The 21,720-nt window shown below is 36.2% G+C and overlaps 1 protein-coding gene and 1 pseudogene across 1 annotated transcript; both read right to left on the minus strand.

Annotated features, from left to right (window-relative positions):
* Window positions 1–905: 905 nt before the first annotated feature.
* On the minus strand, window positions 906–1,697 carry LOC137717202 (uncharacterized protein At5g08430-like; annotated as a pseudogene).
* A 9,311-nt stretch (window positions 1,698–11,008) lies between these two features.
* LOC137717204 (zinc finger CCCH domain-containing protein 19-like) lies at window positions 11,009–17,281 on the minus strand. Its single transcript, XM_068456499.1, has 9 exons — window positions 17,127–17,281; window positions 16,726–16,909; window positions 15,553–15,632; window positions 14,440–14,627; window positions 12,393–13,209; window positions 12,007–12,113; window positions 11,610–11,669; window positions 11,301–11,351; window positions 11,009–11,113 (listed from the first exon to the last, which is right to left on the minus strand). Exons 2-9 carry the CDS (start codon window positions 16,875–16,877, stop codon window positions 11,009–11,011), a joined length of 1,560 nt encoding a protein of 519 aa, XP_068312600.1. The 5' UTR covers window positions 16,878–16,909; window positions 17,127–17,281.
* Between the last annotated feature and the right edge of the window lie 4,439 nt (window positions 17,282–21,720).

Raw genomic sequence — 21,720 nt, forward strand, 5'->3', positions numbered from 1 at the left:
TTCTGATGAGTGTTTAGATTAGTGTGGTGCATGTTTTAAATCTGTAGGCTTAAAACTCAGCTCAGTTTCTTTTCTTTCTTTATCCCGAGCTGACATACAATAACTGAAAGTCTTGTTTGGTGTCGAAGATTGAATTGGATTGGATTGAAGGAAAGAAGTAGATGCAATGTGATGTTGAAGGAAATAAGTTGATGCAACTTTCAATTTTGTATGGATTAGTTGCAAGGGAAGCTTTTTGGTTCCAATTTTGCCTGTTTTGTGGGGATTGAGAGGGAGGAGTCTTCTATTTATGACTAATTCATCTTTTAATTTCAACTTCACAAAATTTGAAAGTTGAAATTAATATCTTCATCTAGCTATACGTCAATCTAGTGAGTTATCTAATCCAATCCATTTCTAGACACCAAACGAGATATGTTGGAACCAAATTCGTGCACAACCGTTGGTATACGAACAATTGCTGGAATCCCATTAACATCAAAGAATAGGGGGATATTTTGGGTGGTGTGCTTGGATCCCGGGAATGATTGCCTACATATCTCCACGTTGAAGAGGAAGAATCAAATCACGTGTGGTTCCATGTATGAGCATGTAGAGATGCGTTGAATATGACGTGTGTTATCTCGATATATGAGATTTGTGTTAGATTAGCTATTTGATCCCCCTTTTGAGCCCTAGAGCGACGTATTTATAGTGTTCAATGAGAGTCCTTACAATGATGGAAATCCGCAACTCCATGCACTTCCCCGCAACTCCTTGCATTCGTCCTACAAGTAGCACAATTGAATTCCACAATACTCTTATGGACAGAAATTTCTGATCAAAATTATTATTACCACAGCAACAAACCGATCTGTGTATTTCCAGAATTGCGAATGACAAAATATTTATAGCTCAAATGTTGGTCACGACGAAAAGTTAACAGTATGCAATATCCAGACGAGCCTGGATGTTGCTAACAAACAATTACCTTCAAGTTGTAAAGGTTACGGAGAATTTGTTAGACGAAGCCTGGCGTCATTTTTCACTCTCGCAAAAGTCTCCGGTAGCTTGCTTTCGGAGTTTTCAGGCTGCTTCAAGAACTCCCCCACTAAACTCCTCCTTAAGTAGACAAGCTTCATATTCTCGGGAACTATGGATGCAAAACAACTTCTCTGGACGCGAGGACTCGCTTCCTTTTCAATAGACGCGATACCTGAGCTCACTTTTCGCTTCTTGCTTGCTGTCATTGTATCTTTCTTCTTGTCTTCCAGTTCACTATCATTTTCATCCGACATAACCAAGTTCTCGGTCATATGTTCCTCCGAAAGACCATAGATTTTTATCCTAATCAAATATGATCGTCTCCACATCAAACTGCGACAATTTTTTCGTTGTATCTGTACCAATTGATTGGAGGAACTCGATGAGAGCTTTGGATGCCCATCCGATATATTCTTGTGCCCTTCTTTCTCCCATCGGTCTCTGAAATTCTGTGTCCGAAGTGTCACTGTTAGATATAAGGTCACTAGCTTCTTCAGTCTCGCCAACTCTTGCTGAATCAAACCTGCATGTTTTATTTTCTCCCCTCTTTAACAGTAAATCTGCAGAATCTTTGAAGTCTATATTTTCCTTTACGATTTCCCAATGTTCTTTAAGTAGGCATTCAAATGTATCTCGATCCTCCAAGTTTATTTTTCTTGAAATTCAACAACCATACAACCGAAAAACAAAACATAGATAATTAAACCATGATGAACATGTATAATCAAGAGACTGAAACTGAAATAATAGATGAATTTTATGTTTTCTGTGGCTTTTAGTTCAAGGCTTTTGTCATTAATTTTATACAGAACATACACCAAGTACAACAAATCGTAAGGATTTCCTATTTGCATTAACAACTAAACAATCACAGATCTTAATCATAAGAAATTTTCCAAATGATGCTAAGGAAAAAAAAAAAATTTCAGATCAGGCGAAAATTTATACCTTTGGTTATTAAAAACTATGACGCGAGAAATTCTTCCAAATGAATTGTACACAAGCCTACACTCCCCTCTCACTCTCCAGGAACATTTCTGATGAAAGAAAATATACAATGCATTCAGATTGCACAAGAAAATGACAAAGGTTTTTGGGAGTCCTGAGAAGGTTTACTTTATGTATTATAACGCATGCACATCACTTTTATTGTCTGACTTCATTCCACATGTATTATATGTCATATAATTTGTGTTCTGCTCAATAGATACATATCAAAATGTGATTAACTCAATAATGCTTTCCCTTTTCATGTTTCTTTATTTTTAAATATTTACCAAGTATAAATCATGTATTGTGACATCCCACATCGCCCAGGGGAGTGATCCTTAAATGTATATTCCCATCCCTACCTAGCACGAGGCCTTTTGGGAGCTCACTGGCTTCGGGTTCCGTAGGAACTCCGAAGTTAAGCGAGAAGGGGGCTAGAGCAATCCCATGATGGGTGACCCACTGGGAAGTTGCTCGTGAGTTCCCAAAAACAAAACCGTGAGGGAATGGTAAGCCTAAAGCGGACAATATCGTGCTATGGTGGTGGAGCGGGCCCGGGAAGTGATTCACCCCGGGCCGGGATGTGACAATTTGGTATCAGAGCCTAACCCTGGTCGCGTGTGTGCTGACGAGGACGTCAGGCCCCTAAGGGGGGTGGATTGTGACATCCCACATCGCCCAGGGGAGTGATCCTTAAATGTATATTCCCATCCCTACCTAGCACGAGGCCTTTTGGGAGCTCACTGGCTTCGGGTTCCGTAGGAACTCCGAAGTTAAGCGAGAAGGGGCTAGAGCAATCCCATGATGGGTGACCCACTGGGAAGTTGCTCGTGAGTTCCCAAAAACAAAATCGTGAGGGAATGGTAAGCCCAAAGCGGACAATATCGTGCTATGGTGGTGGAGCGGGCCCGGGAAATGATCCTCCCCGGGCCGGGATGTGACATGTATGGTATACGATTTAAACTTGGTAAATAATAAAACAAGAAAAGGAAAAGTGAAAGCAGTATAAATAGAGTTAATCACATTTGGCATGTATCTATTAATCAGAACGCAAATTTTACAACATACAACACATGTGGGATGAAGTTAGACAATAAATGTGATGTGCACGCATTACAATATTAAAAGTAAACCTTCTCGGAACTCCAAAAACCTCTATCGTTTTCTTGTGCAAACTGAAAGCATTGTATATTTATCTAAAGTTGTTCCCGAAGAGTGGGAGGGGAGTATAGGCTTGTCTGCAATTCATCTGGAAGAATTTCTCTCATTGTAGCTTTTACCTAAGGTATAAATTTTTGCCTGATCTGGACATTTTTTCTTTCACACATTTGAAAATTTTCTTATGACATTTAGATATATGTGACAGTTCTGTTGTTAATGCAGATAGATGGAAAAGGAATTTCAAGAAAGCATCTATCCAGAACGAGCTCCAAACACTCCTTGGAAAATCCTTTGTTCCCTCTCCTCTAACCTGTGTAAACTTAGAACCGCTTACGCAATGTCGACATACTGAATTCGGAAAACAGAAGCAGTAAAACTTTGGGGTACCAAGGCACAATGCACAAGAATGCTTCCCTGAAACATACAACTGCATCATCTTTCGAACTTCAAGACATAAATTCTCCAGTTTTCTGCAAATATGAAGATAAAAGTCTTTTTTTGGAGGTGCTTAATCGTGTGCATTTCTGTGACGGGAAATTTTCCGACAAAAAAAATGAGTTTATACCTTTCAAAATGTTAAGAACTCTTTCAAGGATAAGGGACCAAATCAACCAACCATGATCAGATATCCGAATGAAGTAGATGAACAGCTAGAACATTCAAATTAAAAGACACTACAAGAATTTCTACCATACGGAGCCTCCTTATAGGGGATTTGGAAGATGAATGAAGAAAATTGAGGTTTCACCCTAAAACCAATTGGCAATATAGAGAGTAGCTCAATTACTTCTAGTACATGCAATGTCTCTTCCTTCCTCGAGGTGGGATTAAGACTCCCAACAACAAGCACTAATGAGTGCTCCGAATGGTGGCCGTTTGGCTAGTTAATTATGTTATTGCATGAAGTAAAGGCCACACAATTCCTTAGTTCTATTTATATTTGGGACATTAAATTCTTACAACGTTAACATGCTATGGCAATATTAAACCATGATGAACATGTATAATCAAGAGACTGAAGCTGAAATAAACCACATGAATTTTATGTTTTCTGTGGCTTTTAGCTCAAGGCCTATCATTAATTTTAAGGAAAACTAGTGAAAATGGCTTGAAAACTTTGAGTTTTAACAAAATAAAGAGTAAAGTAAATAGTATCAGGTTTGACTTTTTAATGTAAAAATGTGGTTTTTCGTTAAAGTGAACAGTATCACGAGCTTTTCGTTAAAACTCCCTTAATTTTATACAGAACATATATCAAGTACAACTAATCGTAAGGATTTCCTATTTGCATGAGTACAACAGAAACACTCACAGATCTTAATCATAAGAAAATTTTCAAATGATGAGAAGAAAATAAAAATTTCAGATTATACCATTGGTTTATTAAAAACTACATGGGCTAAATTCTTCCAGATGAATTGCAAACAAGCCTATACTCCCCTTTCACTCTTCGGGAAAACTCCGATGAAAGAAAAAATACAATGCATTCAAACTGCATAAGAAAATGACAGAGGTTTTTGGAGTTCTGAGAAAGTTAATGTTAGGTACGCCAAATTTTTAGACCAAAATCATGTCATCTGTGTCACAACCCGTCCCGGAATTTTAATTCCGAGGACGTGAAGTTATGAAAATGCCCTTAAACGGGACTAAGGGCCGTAAAATATGTTGTAACTTGATGATTTGGGGATTGGGTAGGATCCCACCTCCCTCAAATCTCTCCCTCATTCCCGCATCTTGTCTCTCTCTCTCCTCCCTCACAAACCTCTCATTCTCTCTGTAAGTTCTCTCTCTCTCCTTCGAACTCACACGGACCACCCACAAAACCACCCTAAAACTATACCAACGAAGGATCTAAGACCACCATCGTTCTCCTGAAGACCACACGAACACGATGGTACCAATTTCAGGTGAGTTTCACTTCGGAAAACATGGATTTCAATTTCACTGTGCGTGTGCACTGTTCATGCACACGTAAAACTTGATGTTTTCTGGGATTTTGAAGCTTGTAGGAAGCTTGGTGAGGTCCTAAGGAAGCTCGGAGTGCTTCGTTTGAAGGATTTGGACGTCGGGATCACGAACTGTAAGTTTGGCCGAATTTTCGTATTTTTGGAAAAGTTTGATTCCGTTGTTTTTAGGCCATAAAACTAGTCCAACGTGGTAGATTATGATTAGGGCTTCATTTTGGTATAGATTACGTGAAAAATGGACGTAGGAACAAGGAGAATGATAAGTTCAAAGTTTGGCCGGAGCTTTCGGGGCCTTTTCCGGCGAATCCACGGCGAGTTAGGGGTCAATGCAGGTATGGATCTGTTCATCTCGTCAATACCTTCATTTTGATATATAGTACGTCGAAAATGGTTAAGAAATGAAGAAGTTATGACACTTTGAAGTTTACCCAGATATTCCGGCAAAACACCCACCGCCGGCGAAACCAGTCCGGCGACGCGAGGAAGAAGACGCGCGCGTGGGCAGCGCGTGAACATGGCGCGTGGGGGCGCGTGAGAGCTCCAAATTGAGTTCTGAAAATTGTCACGCGTTCGTGACGTCGTGTAGATCACCGTGGTATATTCATACACCCAAATTGAGCAACGTATGAGAAAGTTATGGACGAATGTTTGGTGTATGTGCGTTAAATAACGTCAATTTGGTTACTTTTTGTATAGGTGAAAATTATACAGAGGAAGAATGTAACCAAGCTAGGGGAGGTTCAGGGACCTATGAGACGTCGATGTGATCAGTGAGTGGGCAGTTATTTTTCAGTATATATATATATACGTATGCTTGACGTATTTTAAAAGAAATACGAATTAAATATCCTATCATATATGCATCATATTTTAATATGTGCATTACCATAATTATGCATACTGTTGCATGGTGCTGAGGAGGCCCAGGTAAGCTACATTTCAAATACATTTGATATACGTATGAAATACGTTTGGGATACGATTGAAATACTATCATCACATGCATTGGTAGTGGCATACATTTATATATGTGTATTTGGTGCTGTGGACGCACAGGTAAGTGCCAGGTAAGTGGTATTCATGTTTGTATTTCAGTAGTAGTTTGAGATGCTTAGAGAGCTCATAATCTGCACCCCCGGTGTTAGTGCTCCCGCCTAGAGAGGGGCAGAGTCCTTCACGTGATGTTCACCCGCACCACACGCTCGCCTTGGATCCAAGTTAGGTGCAAGCCTTGTCGTGCAGACCACATTAGGTGGTTCCGACTCGTAGGTGACCCGCGATTATTCGCACAGTCTTCACGTGATCGTAGCACTAGAGCGTATATATTACACCCAGTCCTGTCGTACAGACCACGTTAGGTGGTTCCGACTCGTGTGCAGATTCAGATATTGAGTTGAGATTGGAGCTCTATCTGCAGCCGTACAGGTCACGTTAGGTGACTCCCGGCTGCCAGATTATATGTTATTGATGTGAATTATGCTTGAGCATTTACATTTATTATGAGATTCTAATGTGGCATATTCTCAAGCATGAATGGCATATTCTCAAGCATGAATGGCATATTTTGGAGCATGTTTGGCATATTTGTACATACGTATATATGTTTATTTTCTGGGAAATTATACTTGTTTTACGGCGAGGGGTTACAAAGTTTTGAGAAGTGTTTGGATTTGGAAAAGAATTGTTTTGCTGACCCACTCAACCTTGTTTTGCGCCCCTCCAGGTTCAAGAATTGCAAAGGTGTGGTGACTACGAGGAAATTCAACGGAGTTCTGACAGAATGGACCAAATGAGGACTCACCTTCGGGTGTTTCATTTTAGAAGTAGTATATTTTTAAAGCTTCCAAACTGTGCAAATGGTTACGTCACTCTCACGTGACGGCCAGCATGCCCTCCTTCGGGACGGGGTGTGTCAATCTGTCCCAATAAAAAATAAATACTTTAATCAACACTTAAGTTATTCAATCATCAACAACCACATTATATGATTTATAAAATATGATTTAAATAGATGGTTATTAAAAACTATAATGCGAGAAATTCTTCCAAATGAATTGTACACAAGCCTACACTCAAAGGTATAATTTTATAAAATATGATTTATAAAATATGATTTAAATATATGAGTTATAAAATATGATTTAAATATATGATCTCTTTAACATTATCAACGAATGCACATCATATTTATTGTCTTTCATTCCACATGTATTACAAGCTGTATAAATCATGTTCTGATTAATAGATACACACCAAAATGTGTTTTACTTTGTACTGCTTTCCCTTATCCTTTTTCTTTTGTTTTAATATATACCAAATATAAATCGTGTATCCTTATGAGCTACTCTGTTTCTTCTCCTAAAAAGGTACACGATTTAAACTTGGTAAATAATAAAACAAGAAAAATGAAAAGTGAAAGCAGTATACATAATGTTAATCACATTTTAACATGCATCTATTAATCAGATTGCAAATTTTATGGCATGTAATGTAATACACGTGGAATGAAGTCAAACAATAAATGTGATGTGCATGCATTACAATATGGAAAGTAAACCTTCTCATAACTCCAAAAATCTCTGTCATTTTCTTGTGCAATCTGAAAGCTTTGTATATTTTCTCTCATTTGTTTATGGACAATGAAAGAGGAGTATAGGGTTTCCTGCAGTTCATCTGAAAGAATTTCTCTCATCGTAGTTTTTAACTCTTTATAAACCAAAGTATAAATTTTCGCCTAATCTGAACTTTTTTTTTCTTCACATCATTTGAAAATTTTCTTATGGTATAAGATGTGTGACTGCTCTGTTGTTAATGCAAAACAAGGAGAAAGAAATGTTGGGAGATGTGGATGGATGATTGACTATCTATGCTTGTTATACTTTCTTTTAAGGCATATTCTTTGATAGTGACATTCAAGTCAACTGGATGGTACAACACAAAACCATCATCTTGTTTTGTTAGAATTTTTATTTATTTATTTACTTTTGTGTCTAATGGAACAATTTTAAACTATTCTAATTCTCAAACCTAGAGAATTTGAATTTGGATGGCCTAACCAACATCTAAATGCACGCGAACACATACGCATACGTATATATGTATTAAAATTACTCTGATTTTCAAACGAGGAAAATTTAAACTTGAGTGATCTAAGCTCATGTACACATGCGCGCGCACCTTAACTACACTAAAACATTTCTGATTTTTAAGCGAGAGAAATTTAAACTTAGATGGCCTAACCAAGCGTGCGAAAATACACACATATACTGAAACGCAATCAGGAAAAGTGAAAGGGAAGGGAGAGTGAGGAACTGACATGTAGTCGCATAACATGAGGTATCCACCATCTTTGCAGGCGCAGCACCAATCCTCGACTGCATCTTCCTCCTCGTTTATTATCTTCTCTTCTTCTTCTTCTTCGTCCTTGATCTTCTGCCTCTTCATCCTTGCCCTTCTATCTCTCTAGATCTCTAGTCTCTACACGCAAAATCCCCCAAAAAACACCATCAACACCAAATAAATAAACAAATTACTGCTTATAAAAGCTCACATATACAAAATCCAATCCTTCCTTTTACTTTAACATAAATAAAAAGCTCACACACACACACACACACACACATATATATATATAGATAGATAGATAGATAGATATATGCAGAAACAAAAAAGTGAGGACTGACAGGAAAATACCAAATTGTAGTAACTTTACCACTACCATGCATGTTCCAGAATCCCCAGTGAAGAAAGGAAGGAATCAACAAATAATAACACAGCTTGGGATTCTTTTTTTTTTTTTTTTGAAAAGAATTACAGCCTAGTTTCTTATGTGTTATCCACACACTCCTTTTACTTCTCACACACCTCTTGTTAATTTTTGTCCATTGAACTTCTTCATTTCTTCCGATCTAACGGTCAAAAATTAGAAAAGTGTGTGAGAAGTAAAAAATAGTACGTGGATATCACACCCCTTATTTTATTTTATTACCTAATGTCTCCCCTGCTTATTCGGATTGTCTTGTCCAGTCCTATCCAATCGATATTTCCTTTTCAATCCACCCACTAGGAAAATTTAGAGACATTTTTTTCTCAACATCCTATTTAGTATTTACCATCATTAAGTGAGTTTAAATTTTAAAATTTATGTAATGTATAAATACAAATTTCAAAATTTAAACTCATCTAACAATAATAAATAAGATAATAAGCATTACCACACATATATTGAATAAAATAACAAAGAAGAAAGAACCTGCTTAGTGAGTCAGTAATTTGCAACGCATGCATGTATTGGAATCCAGATATATATCCGGCCGTTTTGTTTGGCAATTCGAGGCTGCAGTTACATTCAAACTCTCTATGCGGTGGCACCAGCACACCCCCAGGGCATATCATTGTAGCTTTATGATGATTTCATTGAAGCAATATTGGATCTGATAACATCACAAAACTCTTATATTGTTATCATTTTTCAGCTTAGATAACACCAATGCATATACACTTGTCATATAAGATTTACCTAATCACTTTTAACATTCAAATAAAATAGTTGTTGCTACTTAGTACTACAGTCTAGTGGTATTCCTCTTCATTTGTAAGTGAGAGGTCTTAAGTTCGATTTTCGCCAAAGACGAATTTGAACCATATTATTGCTAGTTCATTGTGAGGCTAAACGCATCCCCTCCTTTAGTGTAGACTCACTTGATTTTAGGGTTTTCGTGTGATCACACTTCTCTAATTCCCTCCTCCCTCTTTTCTTACTTCCATTCTACAGTTGACTTACCTAAGCGCACTCCCTCTCCTTTAGTGTAGACTCATACTCGATTTTAGGGTTTTTGTGCGATCACGCTTTTCTAATTCCCTCCTCACTCTTTTCTTACTTCCATTCTACAGTTGACTTACCTAACAGTCTTGTTCCTTCTTAAACTCTTCTAGTTACCACGTTAGGTTGGGGTGTTACAAGGCGACTACCTTCTAGTGTGAGTCTAGTAAGTTGACGCTGCATCGATCCCTCTTTTGCATTTGTTCGACTCATACACAGTGGATTGTTTTCTAACTGAGAAAGAATACTTAACACTTCACACAATCGTCTCTGGCAGAAAGGAACCACAGATTTGATCTTTGTTTTAGCTTCTTGACAAGAAATTGAGAAACATAAAATACAAACATATCAATACGGTACCGACAGTCGATTTGCTGGCCATGTCTTAAACTGCAATGAAAGCAGTTTTATTCCAAGCTTAAAAGGACAAACGACATGCAGACTAGAAAACTAACAACGCACATTGCAGCCCCTTTAACACAGCAGTCTCATTTCAATATGCTGGTCGAGCCTAGTGAGGAAACACTTCATCGATTATCAGCTTTTACGGCATCCACAGGACCGGATTCAGCCTCTAAAACCTCCGCAGTGACCTTTGGCACCTCCTTTAGTAGACCAACTTGAACAGAGGGTTGCTTTAGCATCTCTCTCTTCTCCATAAGTTCCCACAGCGTTGAACATAAAGCAGGTTAAGGTCCTCCGTCGTTCAATGAGACAAAGTGGCACAACACAAATGTAGGTTGACAGATGCTCAAGCACTTGTGCGTGTTTGTGCTTGTGTTTGTGTGTGCATGGAGTAAAAGTGATGCATGAAGAACCAAAACCAGACATTTCCAAGAAAATATTATCAATATACTAGAAAATTTGGCATCTCGTTCGACCACTGCTTTTGACTAGATGCCATTCATGGTTGAAAACTGGGCTCTGAGGTGTAACTTTCCTTGACAGTAAAAAGTAAAAAACAAAAAATTGCAAACCAATGGAAGGACTTTCACCTATTAAAAAACAAACTTGGATTAATGCACTCAAAGCTACGAAAATTTAACTACGGAAGTTTTGTATAGACTATGGAAGGATATTCTCTTCTCCGTCCTTTCTCGTTTGCTCGATCAATGCAGTTCTGTAATCTGACCAACTCTCTCTCAATCCACTGATAACGATACATCAATTTAAATCAGAAAAATGACGAGCAAGCAATTTGCCTCCATGGCAGTGTACTAGTCCTATTCAGATAAACTCGATATGACAAAAGCCTTCACATTTTGTTATAGAGTGGGGGCATAGGGGGAATAGGAAACAGATATAAGAAATTAATGCCATAAAGTAGAACTACTTACATGCTTAGTTATATCCTCATGCAGAAGTCTTGCCTTCTGTTCAAGCTCGGCCTGTCGAACAATAAATTATGGTTAAAGGTTGAAAAACCATCGTTCACAAAAGATAGATATACATATGTATATAATGCACTAAACGAACTTTCATGACATTCGATTTTTAAATATATATAGTTGTCCATATGAATACAGATCTTCATGGTGAGCCACACAAACCTATTGCCACAAACCAGAAAGAATATAATTAAACTGAAAAACAAAGAAAACTTGTTATCCTAACTAGACAGATTCAAGAAGGGAACTTAAACTTACAACTGTAGGTTTCCTTAGCAGGCCATTTGCCACATCTTCCCGCAACTCCTTACATTCGTCCTGCAAGTAGCACATATTATTATCAAAGCAACAACCGATCTGTGTATTTACAGAATAACAATGTGGACAAGACAAAAAGTTTAGTTTCTCAGTTATCAAATGTGCATATGAAGTACCAAATGTTCAACACATTGATGCTTGAAATCTTAAATCTCTATATAACTGAAAGGGATTGATAGAAATTGGTCTTTGTATCCAAGTCGTACTCCTCCCCCTCAAAACATGTAAGGTTGAGGATTTGATTAATAGGAGTGGAGAGCTCTCCAATTACTAAACCTTCTGAGGAAATTATGTTATGTATACGGAAAACTGAATAGTTGTTATACTGGTCAATTACCTCAGTGAAGTCTGAATCTGCCAGCCTACAAATGGGAATATCTCTATTGGAAACTTGCAGGAGAATTTCACCATCCATTCCATCAGCCGTTGAGCCTTTCTTTATGCCTGTGAGGATATAAAAGAAAAAAAACTTGAATAAATCAAGGAATTTCAGCACCTTAAAAGCCTGTGGAGAAAATAAGAGCATTCCCGTCAACATAGCACCACCGTAACGTTTGAAGATCAATCGTACATTGTATGCCAAGGAGGGGCATATCCAATCATTGATGCATCAGCATGTTACATATATATTGAATTGAAACAAATCAGACTACAAGGCTAACATTTTTTCCAATCTGACATTATTAACACAATAACAGATTATATATTTCCAACAAACAATACCTTCAACTTGTAAAAGTTGGTGAGAATTTGTCAGACGAAGCCTGGCATCATTTTTAACTCTCACAAAACTTCCCAGTAGCTTGCTTTCAGAGTTTTCAGGCTGCTTCAAGAACTCCTCCACTAAACTCCTCCTTAAGTAGACAAGCTTGATATTTTCAGGAACTATGGATGCAAAACAACTTTTCTGGATGCTAGGACTCGCTTCCTTTTCAATAGATGCTACACCTGAGCTCTCTCTTCGCTTCTTGCTTGCTATCACTGTATCTTTCTTCTTGTCTTCCAGCTCACTATCATCTTCATCCGATATAACCAAGTTCTCGGTCATATGTTCCCCCAGAAGACCATATATTTTTATCCTATCCAGGGACTTCTTTCGAAAAATAGAATAAAGCTTCTCATCACATATAACCTTTTTCTTCTTTATTGGATCAAAAAGGTTTCTCTCTTTGATATAATCATAGATGATTGAATCCACATCATACTGCGATAACTTGTTGGTTGTATCTATACCAATAGATCGCAGGAACTCAATAAGAGCTTTGGATGCCCATCCGATATACTCTTGCGCCTTCCTTTTTCCCATTGGTCTCTGAAATTCCGTGTCTGAAGTGTCACTATCAGATATCAGGTCAAAAGCTTCTTCAGTCTCACCAGCTTTTACAGAACCAAACCTGCATGTTTTATTTTCTCCCCTCTTTAACAGTAAATCTGCGGAATAGACATCATCTAAAGTCAAACCTTCGTTTTCCTTTATGATTTCCCAATATTCTTTAAATAGGCACTCAAATGTATCTCGATCCTTGAAGTCTATTTTTTCCTGAAATTCAACAACCATACAACCAAAAACGGAAGCATTGATAATTAACTATATGATAGATGGACATATAATCAAGAGACTGAAACTTAAATAAAGGAGATGAATATATGTTTTCTGCGGTTTTTAGGCTTTTAGCTCAATGCCTGCCATTACTTCATACAGAACGTATATCATGTTCAAGTACAACAAATCATAAGGATCTACCATTTGAATTAACTACAGAACAGTCACAGATCGGAAGAAAAAATTCTAATGATGTGAAAGAAAAGTTCAGATCAGACAAAATCTATACCTTTGATGTGAAACAAGAAGTTCCGATCAGGCGAAATTGTACCTTGGTTTACAAAGAGGTAAAAACTCGATGAGCCTTCCAGATGAATTGCAGAGAAGCGTTCTCCCCTCTCACTCTGTGAACTCAGATAAGAGAAAAAAAATATACCATCCCTTCAGATTCCACAAGAAAAAGACAGGTTTTTGTAGTTCCGAGAATTTACCTTCATTATTGTAACGCATGAACATCACATTTATTGCCTGACTTCATGCCACATGTATTACATGCCGTATAGATACACGCCAAAATGTGATTAACTCTATACTGCTTTCCCTTTTCCTTTTTTAAATATTTACCAAGTGTAAACTGTGTATCAGAGCTTCAGATAAGAACAGCGAAAATAAAATCAATTCATATTCTGTTTCTTCCCCTTTTAGTTTAGCTGTTCTTATCTGAAGCTCATAAGGATACACAATGTATACTTGGTAAATAATAAAACAAGAAACAGGAAAAGTGAAAGCTATTAATCAGAATGTGAATTATACAGCAAGTAATACATGTGGAATGAGTTCGGACAATAAACATGATGTCCATGCGTTACAAATTATGATACTGAAAGTAAACCTTAGTGAGAGACCAAAAACCTCTATCATTTTCTTGTGCAATCTGAAACTGTTGTAAATTTTTTTCCCATCAGAGGTGTTCCCAGAGAGCGAGAGGAGAGTATTGGCTTGTCTGCAATTTCAAGAAAGCATCTATCTCGGTGGTAAATGACAATAATGTAATTTCTAAAACAATATAACCTTCCACATAAATCTTGACATAACCCAAACAAAGATGCAACATTATAGAACTGCATGCTAGAATTTCCTACAAATATAATAATTAATAACAGACAGAAACATAAACTTGGAGATTTTTGAACTAGTTAATTAACAAAGTGAGATTAATTATCTTACTCCATTTAAACCATATTCTGAGTTTTGCTCTGCCAGTAGAATAAGCTCCAAACACTCCTTGCAAAACCCTTTCTTCCCTCTAACCTGTGTAAACTTAGAACCGCTTATGCAATGTCGACATGCTGAATTCGGACAACAGAAGCAGTAAAACTTTGGGGTGCCAAGGCACAATGCACAAGAATGCATCCCTGAAACATAAAATTGCATCATCTTTCAAACTTCAAGACACAAATTCTCCCAAGTATTGCACAGATGAAGATAAAAATATTTTTATGGAAGTGCTTAATCATGTTCATATCTGTGACGAGAAATTTTCAGACATAAAAAATGCATTTATACCATTCTAAATGTTAGGAACTCTTTCAAAGATATAGTACCATGTATACCGATCATGATCAGATATCCAAATGAAAAGATCGTAAATACTATGGATATGTACACTTGTGAAGTAGATGAACAGCTAGAACATTCAAATTAAAAGATCCACAAGAATTTCTTGCATACAGGAGCCTTCTAATGGGGGACTTAGGAAGACAAGCACTAATGAGTGTATGGTGGCCGTTTGGCTAGTTAATTATGCTATTGTATGTTAATTACAGGCCACACAGAGGGCCTGAAATTTCAACTCTGAACACTAGTTTGAAGTTGGCGTCAGTGCCATTTTACTCTGCTTCAAGAAGCTTCTGTTCAATTCTACGGATTTGGGTAGGAATGACAAAATTTGGTTGATGAAGCCCTTTATGTGGTTCAAGTTCAACACTTGAACAGAAAAGCTTCATGGTTCTGCTTAATGAAGAGCATCCTAAAGAATTGAGTGCGCAATCGAATTCCTTTAGTTCTATCTATACATGTTACATCAAAATATGTCTTTTACCCACATCCCACTCTGCACCCCAAAACTGATAAGAGACAAAGAAAGGGACTCATGAATTTTATGAGTTGGTTTGGAATGAAACAAAATGAAAGACAAAACAGTCAGAAGCATCACACGAGCATTTTTTAACATGAAACCAGTGATGGTTCATCAGCCTTCATGCATGCATAATACTCCATGTGCAATGATTTCAATTGAAACACTCATGTATCCTCATAGATAAATGTGAAGTTTCTTACTACAAATCCAGCGCTTTCCAGCCCCAGCGAAGGATTTCTTTTTGCCCACGCATCGAGCATGATATACTTTTGAGCAGCCCCTGAAATGAGTCAGGTTGTTAATAATATAGAAGTGGAGAGACATCCTACGTCTAGGCAAAGAAATAAATCATTGAAGAAATGCGAGAAGGAACCAAAATGTACAGGTTGAGGATCGATAGAGGATGAAATGTCTTTTCTTTAGATAAACATAAAACTCAAGAAAAATGAAGAGAGTTTGTGAATTGACTTGTCATGAGAACATTCTGGTATCGAAAATCACACACACACAAGCAAATGCTCTATTCTTTCTTGATTATTGACACGTTATCAAATAATCAGCAAGACAATCGATTAAGTTAAAGCATGTTTGAATATAGTTTTTAATTCAAATTCTGACAACAATAAATGCTATGGAAACAGTATCTTCATCTCTCTGTGATGATCGTTTGCCAAATATTTGGCACGTAAATATCAGAACCGCACATTTGGACTTGATTTCACCTATCGATGTTTCATATTTGACAGTTTGGGACCAGAAAGAGAACATTTCCATACAAAAATACAAGTTTATTTTCCCTCATAAAGAACTCCGTTACATATGAAGAGGTTGTTGCTTAGGTCGTTTGGATGATCCTCTCTCAATATCTTCTTGAAAGGGAATGTTGTACTGTTAAGTTGAAAGTGATATTCAAGTCAATAGGATGGTACAACACAAACCCATCACTATGTTTTGTTGGATTTTTTTATCTATTTATTTATTTATTGTGTCTAACGGAACAATATTCTAAACTACTCTAATTCTCAAACGGGGAGAATTCGAATTGGATGGCCTAACCAACATCTACACGGTGTGCAAAGACCTATATATATATATATATGTATATATATATATATATATTGAAATTACTCTGATTTTCAAGCGAGGGATATTCAAACTTGGGTGGCCTAAGTACGTCTACACGCGGGCACGAAGGCACCTTTATCTAAATTGAAATGTCTCTGATTTTTAAGCGAGGGAAATTCAAATTGGGGTGGCCTAACCAAACGTGCGCGCAAACACACACACACACACACACACACATATATATATATATACACATTTTTGAAACTCAATGAGGAAAAGTAAAAGGGAAAGGAGAGTGAAGAACTAACGGGTAGTCGCATAACATGAGGTCTCCACCATCTTTGCAGACGAAGCACCAATCTTCTTCTGCATCTTCCTCCTCCTCCTCCTCCTCCTCCTCCTCCTCCTCCTTGTTTGTTATCTTCTCTTCTTCTTCCTCCTTGCTCTTCTGCCTCTTCATCCTTCCCTTCTATCTCTCTAATTCTCTAGTCTCTACACACAAAATCCCCCCAAAAAACACCATCAAAACCAAATAAATTAAGTAAATTACTGCTTAAAAAGCTCGCATAAATAAAATCCAATCCTACCTTTTGCTTTCAACGTTTGAAACCGAAAAATTAAAAGGCATATACATACATACATACAGCGAGAGATACATAGATACATGCAGAAACACAAAAGTGAGGAGAGAGAAACTGTATACCAGTACCATGCATTGAATCTATGTTCCTGCAGAATCCCCAGTGAAGGAAGTAATCAACAACAACACAGAGAGCTGCTTGGAGTTTTTTTTGGAAAAAAATCTGGGTACAACTCAAACTAGTTTTTATTTATTTTTTTAATTTTACTACCTATTATATCCCCATCTTACCAATAAAACAAACAAAAAAAGAAAAAGGAAAAAATTGATGCACTCTTGCTGGACACGAAACGGAGGTTGCGTATTCCAACAAAACGAAAAAAAGAAGAAATGGATATTGTTGAGAATCCCAAATAGTACCCTTGGTCTTTGGTTGGAGAAATTTTTCCAAAGTACTCGAGGTAGAAGTTGATTCTTTACATGGAAAATGGAAAAGGAATTTAAAATTTAAAATTAAATATAAATAGTATCTAATGAAAACTGATCGCACGATGTATGGAGAACGATTACCACGAAGAATCTCAGGAATTCTTAGAAAAAAAATTCGGCGATGATACTCTTTCGCTTTAAATGTCATAACATAAGTGTAAAGATGTACCAACTTGTATCAGATTAAACGAAAAATATCTCTTGTTGACTGAGATACAGGGTTTAATTTTTGTTTATTAATTTTCTCTAATTTAATCTGACGATTGAAAATTCAGAGTAATATATGAGATGTAAAAATAAGTATGTAGATAGCATCATCTTAATTACTATTTTGAGAGTTTGTGATTTGACATTGTTTGCTCTTCCCAAAGTGCATGTCTCTTCAATCTTCAACCTATTTTTTCTAAATCCAATCTCATTCGGATTGTCTGTCTTGTCCAGTCCCCTATCCATTCAATATTTCCTTTCCAATGCGCCCACTACACTACTACATCTGAGGACGTCTTTGATTTTGTCGGAAATGAGATATTCTGAGTGTTTTATATTTTAAATATTTTGATTATTATACTTCAGAAATCCGTATTTCGATTATAACTACAAAACGGAATTAATTTGCTCTTCAATGGTTGAGAAGGAATTCCTCTCCATTTCACTTTGAGGTTAATTTATGAAACTTCGAGTTTATGATTAGAAACATTGATATTATAAATCATTTTATCTTGATCATTTATACAAAAAAATCAATTTTAATTGTCAAACCACACAAAATCATATAAACATAATCGGTAAAAGCATTATGAACGGTCAATTTGTTTGCTATCGTTAATTAACTAAACAATATTTGTTTTAATTAATTTTTTATAAAAAATAATCTTACTATGTAATTTATAATATATATATATATATACACACACGATTCCTATTATAAATACAAAATTTTGTAAATTGAACACGAAATAAATTAAGAAATGAAGAGGATTCTCTTTGGATTCACTTAGTGGGAATCTTAGGAATCTTTATATCCTAACCGTTCATTATACATCGTGTGACCAGTTTTCATTAGATATTATTTATGTTTAATTTTAAATTAAAAAATCAAATAATTTTTTACCGTATAATACATGATGAATGATTAAAATATGCAAACACTAAGGATCCCCACAAAATGAATTCCCATGAAATTCAATTCCATTAAGAAAGAAATACTATAGTTATGACGCATGCATGTATTAGGAATCCAGTTGTCAGGGTCGTTTTCGAATTAAATTGTCTTTTTCCAGAGCATTAAATTATAAGTCTAAAAGGTTATAATTTTTCTTTCGGTAAAAGTAGGGATAGAATTTTTTGCCAAATTACTATACCAATCAAATTATCAACCCTACCATACTAAAGTTATGTTAAAAAATTTGTATCATATATTTTTGGTACGGTAATGGTATTCAAAATCATTACGAGTTGGATACTGTACCGTACCACTACTATTAATATTATATTATTTATTTATTCATTTATATATAATTAGATATTATTATCATTATATATGCACTTTATATTTTCTTCCTAGTCATTTATCCAATCATCTCACCCTCTAACCTCTACTTTTCCAATAAAAAAAATAAACATTTTTGCGCTACGACTCTTCATCTTTTCACTCATCTAGCCACCGACTTCATCTATTTTGCTCCAGTTCTGACGACTCTCTCTCTCCGGAGTCCATATCAACTTCTCCTTCATCAAAGTGGATGTTTTTCTCCTTGGCTACGTCTATCAAGCTAATTTTTTTACAATTTTAAAGAATGTAAAGATGGAATTTAGGAATATTTGTACTATTTTTTTAGGGATATTGGTTCTTTCAGCAATTCTTCCATCTATTTACTTCTTGCTTCTTAAATGAATCTTTATAAATTCTCATAATTAAATAAAAGAGTTTTAGAAATCCAAATGGAGTGGCCAAAACACGTTTGGGCTTTGAATTGGGTTGGAAAAAAAAATCAAATTTTGGCCCAAAACAAAATGGTAATTACCATTACCAAACCATAGCAACCAAACTATTTGGCATGTCAAAATTCGGTATACCAAAAGTTTGGCATGGTAATGGTAATAGATTTTGTTATACCAAAAGTTTAGTATGGTAATTGGTATATGGGTTTTGGTACGGTAATCGTACCAATACCACCCTTAAGTAAAAGTGTACAATTTTGGTTTCAAAGGATATAAAGCCTAATTTACTACAAAAAAGAGATATTAAGAATAAGTACCCCTATAAGTATTAACTGGAGTTGAAATTATTTTTCAGCATATTTAGGGATCATTTTTTTTTCTGAAATAGCTCAATGGGGACTTTACATAATTTAACACATCAACCAAATTTTGTCACTAATGCATGCACTGGTCACGTGAGTAAATTTTTTAACGAAACATAAATAATAGGATTAAGTACTTAAAACTTTCTAAAATTTTGGTGTGATTTCAAATTAGTCTCAACATTTCAAACATTTCAAAAGAGTATCCAACGTATAGGAAATATCACTTCCGTCAAGTTCCAAGTTAGGAGAACCGTTAGGTGCTTACGTGACATTTCAATCATTTTTTTTTTTGTCTTGAAATAGTTTTGTATATAGCTAAATTGATATTGTTTAACAAGGCATGGAGATGATGCCACCATAACATTAGACTAAAATTTGACAAGAATTTTCTCTTGTTTGGGAGAAAAGGGAAGGAGAGAGAGGAAATTTTGAATGTTGAGACTAATTTGACTAGGGCTGGGCACGGGCTGGGCCGTCCAAAATTTTGGAGGGACCAGACCGAACCGAATCCGGGTCGGGCCGGACCAGGGATAGCAGATTCTAATATAGGAACCAAACTTAACCCGGCCTGGTTGAAACAGGTCGGGTCCACGGGTCCTTGGTTTTTTTTTTTTTTTTGTTATATATATATAAACTAACATTTGCATATATTCAAATTCATTCCCAGAAGTTCACATTTGCACAAGATTCACAGTTCACTTCACTATCAGATATCAGTGCAGTGTAGATTTTGCACTACTCCCTACACAGATCACATCCAATCCAAATACAAAGTCCAACATCCAAGTTCATAGATTAACAACATTACATCGTCCAACATCGTTCGATAAATTAAATCCGAAACATTCAAAATAACATTCATATCCATTTGCCCCCTGAAAAGTCAAAAGAATGGAGTGAATACCTTGAACTCACAGCAACATCAAGAAACTTTTGTATTTCATCAATATCATTTGCTGTTAAGGTTGTGGCAAACTGAAAAAACCTAGAATAAGAAGAACGGTCAGAATCTCAATGTAATCAATATAGACTTATGGTACTATTAAGTAAGATGACACCTTGTTTTGTCTTTCTTGCACCTTTTTTTTTTTTTCTCATTAAAGTTGCAAACTTGTCTATGAAATAATATTGTTGATGCCCTAAGGCATCATCAACCAAGACTAATAAACTACCAGAAAAAAGGATGAAAAGAAACAACAGAGTTGGATTAATTAGTTTCATGTGTCTAATACAAAGACACATGAAACTAATACAAAGGCATTAAATAACAAGAAACAACACAACTTACATTTCTAACAAGAAGTTGAATAACAATGGTAACAGCTTACATTTCTAACAGCTTACATTCCTATTAAAACTTGTAATCAAGAATTCCACATATCCATCCACATTTCGCATGAACAAATACAGGTTTAATTCAATTGATTTTAAAACAAGATTTGATAAAGCAGAGAAGAAAATAGGGGTTTGGTTTTTACCTCTGAGACTGAGTATCAGATTCAGATCCTTAAAATGATGGCACTAATCACATAAAATTGACCTAATCTGGTAATTAGTTAGCACAATAAACACAATAAGTGATTCAGATTACAACGAAATGCCGACAAACAACTAAATCAAACTCGACCCACATAATATTTATGAATTTAATACTCGAAATAAAGCAGAGAACTCGAAATGCAAATCAATTATATACACAGAGGTTGGTTCTTACCTGTGAGACTGAGAGAGAGGTGACAAATCGAGAAAATGAGTGGTGGGGTGATTGGGTTCTGTAAGTCTAGGATGTTGTCAAAGTTGATGGGCTGTCATGATGTCAGGGTGGTGGAGGGGAAGGGACAATGCACTCGAGACGGTGAGAGAGAGGTTACAAATTGAGAAGATGGGTGATGGGGTGACTGGGTTCTGTAAGTTTGGGATGTCAAATC

This window comes from Pyrus communis, chromosome 15, assembly GCF_963583255.1.
Source record: "Pyrus communis chromosome 15, drPyrComm1.1, whole genome shotgun sequence".
NCBI classification, from domain to species: Eukaryota; Viridiplantae; Streptophyta; class Magnoliopsida; order Rosales; family Rosaceae; genus Pyrus; species Pyrus communis.

Coding starts and splice junctions, on each gene's coding strand:
- LOC137717204 (XM_068456499.1), bottom strand. CDS start 16,877: ATGAAGAGGCAGAAGAGCAAGGAGGAAGAAGAAGAGAAGATAACAAAC. Junction 15,633..16,725: donor CTCATGTTATGCGACTACCC/GTTAGTTCTTCA, acceptor GACTCATTTCAG/GGGCTGCTCAAAAGTATATC. Junction 11,114..11,300: donor ATGAGGATATAACTAAGCAT/GTAAGTAGTTCT, acceptor TATCGTTATCAG/TGGATTGAGAGAGAGTTGGT.